At 39.5% G+C, this 13,955-nt stretch overlaps 1 protein-coding gene across 1 annotated transcript in view; it reads right to left on the bottom strand.

Moving 5' to 3' along the window:
- LOC102301431 (cytoplasmic phosphatidylinositol transfer protein 1) overlaps nucleotides 1–12,217 on the bottom strand; it is a 56,844-nt gene extending 44,627 nt beyond the window's left edge. The window contains exon 1 of the mRNA XM_005925474.3: nucleotides 11,526–12,217. Coding sequence (XP_005925536.1) covers nucleotides 11,526–11,573 — 48 coding nt within the window. The 5' untranslated portion in view covers nucleotides 11,574–12,217. The remainder of the gene's footprint in view (nucleotides 1–11,525) is intronic.
- Nucleotides 12,218–13,955: the final 1,738 nt, after the last annotated feature.

The raw sequence follows: 13,955 nt of genomic DNA, 5'->3' as shown, positions 1-13,955 counted from the left end.
GGCTAAAGAACCAAATGGGACAGGCAAAAAAAAAAATTAGTCGTCTGCGATTTTGATAGTCGACGTAATCGTGACTAGTCGACTAATCATGGCAGCCCTAAATCCAAGCCCAACACCCTCTCAAAACCCTTCAAAAAGTGCAAAGAATCAAAACTACAAAAGTGCACTTACTTTGTGCACAGGTACAAATTATCCCTGAGATAATGAGCATGATTTTACATGGTTCTGTTTGTTAGTAAATCTGTTTGTTAGTGTATCGTTCTAGGTCTCTTATGCTTTACTACCTTACTTTCCTACAAAGCAACACTTGTACAGAAATGTTGTACAGGAAAAAAAGACAAACATTAAAGACACACAACTAGGGCTGGGCTATATCATACCGTTCACGTTAATAAACCTTCCCAGAAGAGTGGGCTGACATCATATTATAGGTATTTTATACATATTATACCTCATATTATATTATGGATAAAGAATTGGAGGTCACTCAAGTTCACAGACAGACAGACAGACAGATAGATAGATAGATAGATATCGCATGGACACAAACAAACCTATACCAGGAATAACAAAGTCATGGCAGACAGGCATAAATACACACTGAGACCATCTGGTGTGTTGGATGAGGTTTCGCTGCCAGTGCTGAACTTTCCAGGTACACGGTCGCTGTCTCATTTTAAACAGCTGTTCACCAGATTTTCAAGTCTTTTAAAGAACCCCAATAAAATCATTAAATATTAAAATTAAAACACCTTTATGTGAAATAAGTTATATAGTGTATTATCTTACTTTTTTCATTGATTGTACTTATTTGTATTTTTGTATTTCCTTCATATATCTGTACCTGAGCTGAGGTGACGCAAAAATTTCCTCGTTGTGGGATCAATAAAGTCTTATCTTATCTTATCTTATCTCTTATAAGTATTAATGTTACTGTAAATGTTAATGCAGACTCCTGAGCAAGAACTTGTACTTCATGTATGCTGGTCAGTTGGACTCACATCTACACACACAAACACACATACAGACCTTGGCGTTTGTCTGCTCACAGAACGCAAACACAAAGCCACTTCATCATCAAAGAGATTTCTAATCAGTTGCGAGCTGCTGATGTTCCCATAGTAACCAGGGACACTTGTACCTGTTATTTCGGTATGCACATCATGTAGCTGTGCACACAACCACATATGGTAGATGACTTTAGATATACATTTGCATGTGTGTGCACGTGCATGTGTGTGTTATGGTGATTATATTAAACAACCTGTCTCTAGTCTTCAGGTTTCAGCTAAAGTAGCCCTTTGACATGCTGTGGTTCTGATACGGTATACACAGAGACCCTGTAGTGAAGGTTAATAGTATATGCAGCAAGAGCTGTGAATGAGACATTTTTAACAGTGTCAGGTGATGACCAGGTTAGGGGAGCTGATTGGATTTATGCGTGTGGGATCAAGTAATAATTATGCAGCTCATTGACTGAATCAGTCACATCTCTTGCGCTGACTTTCCAAGGAAAACATTTTTATTGGCGCCACACACATTGATACCCGAAAAGAATTAATTAGCATCGGCAAATTCAGTGGACAAGAGAGAGTAATGAGGTCTGCAGGTCTGAGAGTCCAAACTTAAATCTGAGACTTTTTATTGTGTTCACAAGCTCCAAAGCTGTAATTGTGCTCCTAAAAAAACGAGGGTTTGCATATATTTTGCATATTTCTACAGACACATAAACAATAATAGTTGACAGTAACAACTGAAATAAGTTTGGCTTTATCTACAAGAATGGACAGGATGATGAAAAACAACAGCCATAGTGTCAAGTAGCAATATGAGGAAGAGCGTGGATAAATGGTGATTAAAAGTACTAAAATCTTCTGAACAGGTTTCTGTATCACTGTACTGTGCTTTTCCGTGCTCTGCAACCTACATATACTGTGTAGTTCTGTTTCTAGTTTAAACTAGGGTCTGGATACAATTATTAGTGTGGAAAAGAAAATCTTCATATATACACAAACAGAACAGCCTAGCATGAAACAAAAATTAGTACTCTTTTTGCAAAGCAATGCTCTGCTGGAATATCTTGGATCTTGGGATTCATCTACATGCTGACAAAATACCCATTACTGTAGAAAGAGTAATCCTTCATCATCACTTCTTTCCCATCCCCAGCCGGACAACTTGCCAGCGCCACATGGTCAAAAACTGTCGGAACAGCTTGAGGAACACGAGAGCCAAGGGCGTTCACCTGACCTTCACGAACAACCACGGGAGAGGCAATCGTTATCCCGTGAGACACCACCCAGAAAATCACTACACCCATAGGACAAGCTAAAGCATTCCCATTTTGCAAAAACCAGAAGTCAAGCTAGTATCTTAGTGTATTTTTATTTTTATTTTCATCACTGTCCTTCCCAAACTAATATGACCTTCAGGGGAGCACATGGCTTTACTCTACAGCACTGCCTCAGCTGTGAAGTGAGCTCTGCTCAATGTGCTCTTCAAAAAACAAACAATTGAGGAGAAACTGCAGTGCTGGAAAAAAAAACAACTATGTCGCGACTAGGATTGTTACAAAAATTGATTCTCATATACTAATCCATAGTAAAGCTATCAGATTAGATACTCCTTTTCAACAGTAATTACACCAATAGCACCATCTTTGCCTCCTCCAGTTGGCAAACAACTTCGCACATCAGCTGCTGATGTGGTTGACACAGGGTAATGTTAGCTGCTTAATTATTAGTAATTGCCAGATAGCTACAAATCCAGCCACCGGGAGTCACACGTGGATCCTGAGCCTGGGAAATCGGGTGGGTTGTATCACAATATCTAATTTGCAAAAAATCTTTGCAAAGTTATTATTAAATTAAGTTATCATTAAGGCTGCAATTAGGGGCTATGACTAAAACATTTCATACAAGAACAAGGCAGCAAACATCATCTGTCCTGAAAATCTGTAAAGTTAAGAAAAACAGTTTTAATTTAACAGGATAAAAAAGTTACTTGTCTCTAAAAACGTTTGTTTCTCTCAAAGTCCCAGACTGAAATTGAGAAGTCAGAAACAGCGGCGGTCTACGTTAAAAACTGAAAATATGGTGCCAAGTCACTGAAGCCCAGCACTGTCTCATACAATCTAAAATATTGTCGTCTCTCTTGTTTTTTGGAAAGACCTAAAAGAATATCACTGAGTGGTGGGTGGGCCTAAGGGGGCCACCCGCAACAACGGGCAGACCATTCTGACTGCTCACGAGAAGCAGATCTTAAGTATTTACATAAACAAAAGACTGAATGTGTTTTCCTTTAAAAAAAAAAAAAAAAATAAAAAATGTGGCAAATTCTGACCAATCACAACAGCCCATGAAGAAACCTTCCTTAATTTTTTTTTTACACGCCTTTTCTTGAACTAATTACTCATAACTTGTATTTTTTATTTCTGTAATTTCAACTGCCTTTAGGTGTAATTTAATTTTGAAAACACCAGTGACAGATCGCGTCACATTATCATATTTTTCACATATAGAGCCCGATCACATGTACAATCTGTCCCATAATGGATTATGATAACATTAGAGGACAGCAAGCCCAGCTGATCCCCTCTTTCACCACATCTCTTCTTACACCTGTCCCATAACTTTACTGACGCATTAACAATGTGCCAGTCTAGCTTCTATTCTCGGGAGTCATTGTTTGTTCTTGTTTAGATAGCATGTTGACGGTAAGTGAGGTTAAATGGGACAGGAAGAGCAGAAGTGGGCTGATGGCAGAAAATGGAGGGACAGGTGGTTAAGATTTTCCGGATCTGATAAGATGAATGTAGTTTTTTATGCAAAGGTCTGAGATACTGTCAGCTGAATCCAGTACATTATAACAAATTAAAAAGGATAGAAACTATATCATCAATATAATGTGCAGGAATGTCACCATGTTCATGCAAAGTGAGCAGAGATAATCTAGTCAAACTGAGCTTTTGAGCTTTCTACATCATTAGTGTCATAATTTTTCCAACCAAAAAAAACATATGAATATATATAAATAAATTGCACAATACGTTTTAAAGTAATAAATCCCCCAAAATGTCTGATGTGGCAAAATTAACCGTTTTTTTTGGGGACACATTTCCACAGTGTCTGTCATGGGCGTGCAGAGGTTCTACTTAAAAATGTCTCGCCACATTCTCTAACCTCACAGGACCTCTGTTTGAAGCTCGGTGTCGCCACGTGTGAGTTTCAAACGCATAGCCGGAGGCAGATGCAATAAGGCAGAACTGTTACAGATGTCAAGTCCCGGGCTGACAAAAGCCGTTGGCAGAGTTACTGGCGTCAAATAAATCAGCCACATATTCACTGATGCTGGATAAGAAAGTCTTCTTCTGGCTGCATCTCGGCAACCAAAGAAAACTGTTGTGCTTTTGATATTTTGTGCAGTTCTCGATGGCAAAGTAAAAAGCATATTCCCTATATTTATTGTCACACTGCAGGTTGGTGTTTCCATCACCAATCACACAACAGTATTGTTTTCTTAACCTATTTTTCCTCCTTGCTAATTCCCCTGTCCCTTACATGCTTTAAATAAAACTTTTTTATTTATCAGGCCTACCTTTGTTGGTTTACTGACCCTTCATATTGTCCTCTATTTTCACCTGTAAAGCATCAGCTCCAGGGTTGCTTAGTGATGCGGCTGAACACCAACTTAATTGATAGCTCACAAGGTGGAAATCGACAGTCTGCGTTATCGACCGTGCTTGTGGAAGTCAGTCTCTCAATATAGCATCATCATCAAGTCATCAGTTCCTTGTGAAAGGATAAGCAGGTTTGGAGGATAGGATGATAATAAGAAAAATGTGGGTATTAAAATAATTACAAGCTAATATGACTTAGTAGAAACATTTTTCCTTTAGCTTAGGATAAATTGTCAAATGTTCAAAGATCTTTAAAGTGTGTTTTTGCACAGTATATTCTACTTATTGAGTCCTTTTATGACATGTTGCTCTCTGCACGTCACTGTGAGCTGCCTGCGTCTTTGTTTGTGTTTTCGTTTTCTCTTTGCCTGTGTCATATCATCTTATTAATCACTGTGTTCGTCTGTTATTCTTCCCGTCTCACCTCCATCTTTGCGTTGCCCTTTATCGACCATGTGCCTTTAAATGAATAAATATGCACTCAGTGGTCTGAGATTCAGTCAATATTAAAGGTTACTTCAGGCCTACACTAAATCACATGTCTAAATGCTTTCCTTGTGCCATCGCTGGCACAGGCAATGACTCTCTGTCCCCCCCTCAGGACTTATTTTATTTCTCACCTGTCCATTAGTCACCCAAGTTCCCACAACCTCTGGACTCCTGACTGAGAGTGTTACTGCTCTTAATTTAGTCCACTGCTCCAAACTATAAATAGAAAACCGTTGACCCTCCACGTTTAACGGATCATTAATGTTGCTATGTAGCTGCTGTGGTGGGGTCATTTTTTCCTGCCCGCCTTTTCCACTCAGTAACCTTCTCAGTATTTTGCCCTGAAAGCGTGCCTGTGTTACATTCTTGTTAGTTCAACTTGCACCTCTATCCCTGGATATTTCAAAGACCTCGACTATATATTGTGTCTGGTTTATTTTGATAAGATTACCCGAAGAACTCATCTGCATGAAGGCTGTGATTAGAGTCTCAGTGGCCAGGCAGGTGCAGGCAGCTGAAAACACCATTTATGTGTAATAAACATCTTATTATAATACACCAAATCTCTTTCTATCTGTCCACAATCAGGAGCTGAACAACCTAACTTGGCACACAGGTACATCTTAGGCCCCTGAAGGTTCCCATCCATGTCAGATATTCTGAAAACATCACGTTGCCCAGCAACCACCTACCAACAGGATAAAAGAACCAATTTTTAACATGTAGTCGCCTATAAGACCCTAAGAGAGCAGCATATCTTTTTCACCTCATGACAATAAAGTTTAATTTATATCCCAAAACATGAAAATGAAAATATTATGATATATATGATATGTTATGATGCTATCCCATCGCCTGGCAGGAGATTAACAGGAGATTAAAATGTATATATACTACAGCAGGAATTCTGCACCGAAGAGGACTCGCAAAAATTGTTTAATGTATTTAGAGATTATATGAGTAAATGTATAACTGTACCTTAGGGAAATCTATATTAAGCATTATTATAAACAAGCTCTAAGTCATCATTTATATAGCAATAATCCTCTTTAGTATGCCATTTATAAATACAGATATAGGATTATGACTTTGATTATGATCATTACCAGCAATGTTGTACTCGCAATGACAACTGTACATGGTGTAACAGGAACAGATGGACATACATATCAGTATTTATAAATTCTGATGCTTCATAGTGTGACATTATTATGAAGTGCTACCGAAAGTTATTAAATCTTTTTTTTACTATATGGGTGTAGAGTTTGGTAGACCAATATCATGCATAAGAAACATTTTCACTATACAGTTATGCATTAACTCAGTATCTGACTGATGAGTGTAACAGTACGCTATTTTCTAAAACAATGGATGGTTAACATGTAAATACATTTTGCTGTATATCAACATGCAGTCAGTCCCATATTTCTATTCACAACAGAGCACACATAGACCAACACCAGGCACCTTCAGGTTTGACTCAGGGTCAGGGAAAGCACAACATTTGAGAATATTGGTTTCAGCCTTGGAAAAATGTGATACAAATGGATTCATTGAGAAAATAATCAGGAGTTGAAACTCTAATGTTTGCCGCCTGCCATCTTTAGTCAATTTCTCCTTTACCTTCGAAAATGCATGACTCTCACAGACAAGATTTTTCAGTGGAGTATGGAGTCCACCGTGCACCTGTTTATCTTATCAGACAGTTACATGGCAGTAGCTGAATACATTTAGGTATGAAAAAGTGACGACTGTACTCAAATGGTCAGCAGATGGTATGTGGTGGAAGAGGAGATTCACATCATGGATGTGTGGTCAACAAATCTACACCAACTGTTGATATAGACCAAAAGCTCTGAGCAATGTTTCCATCTCCAAGCTGAATCGATGACACAAAGAATTAAGGCAGCTCTGAAGGTAAACGAGGGTCCAAACCAGCACTAGTGAGGTATACCTAATGAAGTGGCCAGTGAGCGCATAATCACAGCACTTTATACATCACTTTTTTTTTTTTGCATATACTATTATATATTGTACATATATTTATTAGTTTCAGATTTAGCCATTCGTATATTTTGCCTGTTTATGTTATTGTATTTTGCACAACTCTGTTGCTTGTGAAGCTCGCACACAAGAATTTCACTCGCATGTGCTGTACCAATGTACCTGCACATGTGATGTGACAATAAAAAGTGATTTGATTTGATTTGATCACTTCCAGCGCACACTCTGCTGTACACCATCTCTGCGGGGACTCGTCTTTGGTGCACTAATCAAGTGCATACAAATCTGAATCCTCCAAATACCCAGATCACAAAATACACAAACGCAGTGCAGCAACATTATTATTTAGCCAGAAGACATTTAGGGTATTTAGCCTTAATTTTTCTCCTCACCCAGAAGATTAGCCCTGGCAGCATGGGGGAATTAACTGAAATCCCTATAATGCTAATGTTGCAAGACCTCCAAATAATGCACTACGGAGCAACAAACAAGTAAACCAAAAAAAAAGCAGACTTTGGAAGAAATGCTTTAACGGAGTAGCAGCAATTTGAGCCAAAGTGAAAGAGCACAAATTCAAACATGCCACGAGGATTTTAATGAGACCCCCAGCGGGACCATTAGATGAAATGGTGTGCAGATAAATAAACGGCCATAAAGCAGGCAAAGAGCTGACTGATCACAGCAGCAATCAACTTACAAAGAATCGGTGGTTTTTGGAAGCAAACAACCATAAAAAAGTCAAACAAACTAGAAACTAGAAACAGAGTACATGAGACATTTTTTTCACTCATACAAAAAAGCACTAGTGAGTTAAAAGATGGACTCATTGACCAGATGGTGCATTAAAAGAATATCTGGAGATAAACATTTGAGTCAAACTGGTGACTTCACCAATTATCCTGCTTATTCAACCCTCTCACAGAGATGCGTCAGGACAAAAGAGAAAACTGACAAGCCACTTGAACTTTATCTGACTGAAAGCTGGGACGGTTATCTGACTGCACAAGAGACTGCTTGATAATCGGAGGGGATGTTCTGTGGAATTTTTAAATCACGCGGTATTTGAATCGATATGTGCTGCATGTTGAAATTAGGCTGAAGCTTTCGGCCATACTGAGTGTAAAAATCTTCGAAGGTGAAGCAGCTGCACAGAAGAGCCTCCAAGACTGAAAGCCTGGAGGCATTTTGTTCTTTTCACTCTTGCAGTGGCTGATGTATGCGGTGCACACTGATTCAGTATTAAGCATGGGCCCCTTTATACAACACCAAAGGTGAGAAACTACATGTAGAAGTAAGCAAATATGGCTGCTGCTGTTGTTCTTGTATTGGTATCTTAAAATTGTTTATGCTGATTGCATTTGTCCTTTGTGTGATGGTGTAAAATGTGATTCAGAATGGAGCGTCAACCTTTGATTATCATTTTCCTCAAATCTGATGCTCTACACCACTAAAGCTGTTTAACCCGTTTGATCCACAGCAACAAAAACAAATAAAATAACAAACAAAGCACTTAGATAATACTTAGACGTACACTTCGATAATTACCAAAAGCAATCAATCTCCTTCTCAACACACACACACACACTCTCTCTTGGCAGACTGTCCGAGTGAACATGTTTCTCTCCATCTGGCGTTCGTGTACCAGGTCACTTTCTGGCTAAGCGGCGAGTCCCTCGGGGAACAAGGGTGAAACGGGCGTCTCGTTTATCAGAACGCAGAGCTTCCACTCTGAGGACGTAAACAAGATCTTGGGTCTGGGCCTAGATGCGGCGTGGGGCAGCTCCGTATGAAGGTACACAAACAAACACACTTAAACTCCCACAGAGCCTGATCTTGCACTGACAGCTGCAAGACGATGGAGCGATGTTTGGTGTATGCACTCACAAAAGTTATTTATTTGGCTTAATAAACACGAAGCAATACTTTTCAAGTAAAATGCAACTAAAATATGGAAAATCAAAAGTTTATTTATTCAAATAATTAATCATTAATACTTTATCACCCATATACATAGTGGCCATGTGGACCTTGAAATTTTGACTTGTCCCCAAAATGGTCGAAGAGTTAGGTTAATGTGAAGCAAACATGGTAAAATCTAGGTGGAGCTGATTTTTCTGTCTGTGTTGAGACACCAGTACTTTGTGATTGCCTTGTGCACATACACCGAATATCCCCGTAAAGCTTGTCTTAAATATATAAATAAAAATTTAAAGTTAAAGGGAGAAACACTCTTCAACCAAATCGTGAGGGCGTAAAATGTTAGCTTTTATGGCAGTGCTCAAACTTGGTGATGATGAATGGCTGCTATTTGTCCTCTTAATTTCTACAGAGGCAGTAAATGTGTACCTTCCTTTTTTGACATGACTTCATATCCTGTAACTGAAGATTATACTCTCATAATATGACTGTATAAACATTATGTATAACTCTTACAATTGCAAGAGAAACCCAAAACACCATTTGAACTGAAACTCATCTAATCTGACTGTTGATAGCACATTTCAAAATAAGATTCCACAACAAGTGTAAGTGGGTTTTCTTCCTTTCAAGGTTTAAACACCCAAAGATCTGCGAAGAACCTTAAACAATGTATGGGGTGGCACAATTATATTTTCACTGCAGTGGTTCAACTTCATTGCTATTTGGAGGTGAGACTCTCCAGAAGAAGCCTGTTGATGTCTGTTGGTGATAAAACATTCTTTAGCTCTTCAAGTCCTTGTCATATTGATGTGAAGAGAAACCTGTTGCCCTCACGCTGCAGTGCCATTTGAGGAGACTGTGAATCGTGAGTGATGCGATGCCTCTTGTGAGAAATGCATTCAATATATCAGCACAGCACGGCCCTACATGAACCGTTCCTCATCACGAATCTATGAGAAAAAAAGGCAGTGTACTGACTCTGGGAGGTGAAGATGTGTTTTTATTATACATCCAGTTTTTACAGGAACAGCTAACAGTATGTTAGGCAGTTTGCACCACTCCGGGTGACTCCACTGAAAGACAATACTTCAAATCTGACTGCTGCTGCACTGAGTACTTGAAGAACAATAACCTTATTGCCTTTCATTTTATGTTTGTCTTTAAAAAAAACAACGACTGTGAAACAGAACTGATTTAAAATGATTGTCCGGGCTGTGTAGAGCTCATATAAAGAGTTGTGTGTGTGTGAAGATGAGTGCATGATTTATGTATCTTAGGTGTTCAAAAGAATAGATTTCACGTGCTCATTTACCAAGTCACTCTCAGATAGATGGATTAGGCCGGGCCACGTTATTATCATTACAACAAAAGATGTGATAGCCTTTAGTCTGCCACTGAGGACAACTGTGGCTCTTTTATCACCACTGGAGCGATGCAAAGCAGAAGAACCAATCAGCCTCAGGACACGATGCGATAAAGCAGCGCTTTGGCAAGAAACATAAATAGACCTCAGGAGGGGCTGTTAAAGCTGGCTTTCTGATTAAAGGCATGTACAGATGACTCCAATTTCATCCTCACAACAATGGGCTTCGCCTGACTGCAGCGATGAATCAAGTCTTCACAAACAGCAAGGCTGACTAAACTACAATTTAATGTGGCCAACTCTACATTGTGAACCTGTGTGGCAACCCAGGTATTTAGAACTACGCAACACCACATGATTAACTGCACACTGTCAAACTCAATAAAAGTCTTCAGGTGGAACATCTATTGTGCCGTTTCAGGTGTGTATGGATTGAATCATTTGAAGACAATCAGCCCAAACAGCAGGAAAGTAAGGGAACGAGGATTTCACAAAACCACTCTGCTGTGTGATCGATTATAAGCATGAAGACTGGGGGACCTGGTTAGCAAAGGTATCTAACGTGATCACTGTGTGCAATACATCATTTCTGTTTGACCACACATGCAGCAGCTGCACAGGTGTGAACTTGCGCATTAGGGAGATTGCATGCAAACAAAGAAAAAAAAAAAGAAGAAGCACATTCTAGTTTCATTATAATATAATACAATCACCGTGCCCGGTGGCTCCAGGAGGGGAAGACGCAGAAAGCAATCTGTAGCTACACACTACTCACAGAGCACAAGCAAAACAGAGACATGATTCACTACCAAGATTAATCACACGACTCCCTCTGCTGCTGCTGGACGCAAACAAGCTGGGTGGAAGGAGAGACAAACAGCAGCTCCACCCCGCGGTGGCTGCCAGACTCCAGCTCTTGCTTGTATGAGGCTTTGGTGCAAAATATTGTGAACTTCCCTAAAATACTGCGGCGATCGCTTTTGCAATAGAACAAGTGCAGCAAAGCAAAGCAGGCAAAACTTGCTGATCTGCAAGTCTGCGGCTCGCAAAAATCAATAAAACTTCCCCTACCTCCTCCACTGTGAGAGGCATGCAGATGCGGTACTCCTTCATCAACATAGTCCAAGCACAGTGACGATGATGATGATCGAACTTTCCTCTGTGGGGTTCTCTCCCGATGAAAGTATTCTCTGACTGCAGCTGAGGTTCAGAAAAAACACTCAATGCTTTTCTCACTTGTGCATCAAGAAGACCTCCTGGAACGCTCCGCTGTGCCTACGTGAGTCTCCACAGACACGAGGTGTACTAGAGGTCCTTCCAGTACACGAGACGATCCCACTGTGATCAGCAGCTGTCACTTTCCTAAACTACTCCGAAGACATTAGTTTGTGCGACTGGGTAACAGTGTCAAAAGTCTGAAATTCAAAACAAACTTCAAAACAAGTCGCTCCTTTCAACCACAGCTTCAAGGGGGCTGTGTGTCCGCTCGAGTCCCGAAGAAGAACCGAGACTTTTTGGTCTCTCCGTGACTCTTCACGTGTAAATATAATAATGTCCACTGAGCCGCTCTCTACCAGTGTGTCTCCACGCCCTTTGAGTTTTCTCCTTACTGTTCCGTCCAGGGATGCGCGGCCGTGCACAGAAAAGCTGTGTCAAGCACTAGAGAGCCAGCCAACAGGAAATGCAACCGGACCTGACCTTCAGCGTAAAAGCATCGCTGCAAAACAACCGCACAGCGGCCGCTTCACTGCGCAATAATACACACCGCAGTGGAAATCTGTCATAGTTAGGAGCTGCTTGAACCACTTCTCGAGTCCGACTCAAACAATGATGGAGATTTGTTTATTATTTTTTCTAATGAGCGGAAGTTCTGCGTGATTTCTGTTTTATTTTTTTACACACTTGTACCCCGCAGAATCTGCGCGTGCTAAGCGCTCGATCTCAAAGATTTCCAATCACAGTAAATACAATGATAGCCTACACGGAAACAGAAAATCGAAGCGCATTAAAAACCATTCAAAGAGACACACACACAGTTCAGATAGGACGTTACAGAAAACCATGTAAACTGCATTGCATAACTACGTTTCATAATTGTGCAGATTACTGATTCTGACCCCCCTTTATTTTTTATTTTTTATTATCAGTAAAAAATTTATTTGGATCAAGTGGCACATGGGAGGTCATGCAAGCCCATATACAGCATCCAGGCCATTCCACCCTGTTCTGTTTCTCAGCCCGTTGTGGAGCTGACCTTGGTCTGAGTTGGAGCTGACCGAGGTTCTGAAATTTAGCCAGGTTACAAATCTTTATTTTTTTCCACAAAGTCATCAGACTTTGAAATTATGACTTTAAAAACAGATTTAAATTATTTCCACTGTCCTTAAGCGTCTCTCAGCAGGGCATTTTTGACTGAACGGTTTCAGTATTTACTTTGTTGATGGTAATTAATCAATTACTATATTTTTTTATTAATTAGTTAGAGGTCATCAGTGACACACAACTTGCTAAGAGATTGTGGAAACTTTATATTCTTTCACAAGTCTTTCTCATAAGCCAAACAAGTCCAGGGGCTAACCTGAAACATATTTCCCTAAGACATTAAGAGTAAGACACTTTTCGTTTTCTAATATTGCCACAGCAGTAAGAACTTTAAATGTCAGTGAAGAATTCACATCTGCACTTCTGTACTTCCCCAAGCTGATTTAGATGAAGTCTGGTCTGTGTGATTTGCAGGTTCTTTCCAGGAGGTCAAAGGTCACATTCTTTATTGGAGAAAACTTTTATTTAATTGGTATCTGTCACTCTTATCCTCTACATCCTTGCATACTTAGAAACGTGTGACAAAGCACAAACCATATCAATTCCACCTACAGTAAATTTACCTGTTGACATGTGAATCGCAGATCCATTAATCGTGGCTGTTTAATGCAGAGCACACCCACCGTGCTGAACAAACTCAGAGTTTCCTGTACTGTTTTCCGGCAAACGTGTCTGTGGTTTAAGGTCATCATGCTCACAACAGAGCACCTGCATATCCAAGTTACTCATTCTCTAATTTTTATTAACCAAAATAATTTATTTAAAAAGTTATATTTGACGTTTCAAAATGTAAAAAGAGAAGCAGAGGTCTACATGCAGTACCATTCTTTTCACGATAGATGTCAGTAGAGATCTTCATTTCAGTTGTGATACAATATTTAACTACTACAAATGATAAAACCTACCGGTAACATGTTATAATGCCATTACAGTTTTTTTTAATTGGTTTGGCGCAGTTTTCACAAGCAATTGGTACATTTTCAAAACTCTTAGTACTTATATCACAACAGATCATCAAAAGTGCACGTTTTTCAAACATTTCAGCATATTTTCAATTGTGTCAGTACAATACACATTATGACAAAATATCCTTTTCACTACACAAAATAAGTGTTTCATCTAAATAAATGTTTTGTTCACAGTTACTGCCTTTCATAATGTTATCACTATCAAATTTTT

This window comes from Haplochromis burtoni, unplaced genomic scaffold (genome assembly GCF_018398535.1).
Source record: "Haplochromis burtoni strain Fernald_Lab_line unplaced genomic scaffold, NCSU_Asbu1 Contig_81, whole genome shotgun sequence".
NCBI lineage: Eukaryota > Metazoa > Chordata > Actinopteri > Cichliformes > Cichlidae > Haplochromis > Haplochromis burtoni.
This window is presented reverse-complemented; position numbering and strand designations above follow the sequence as displayed.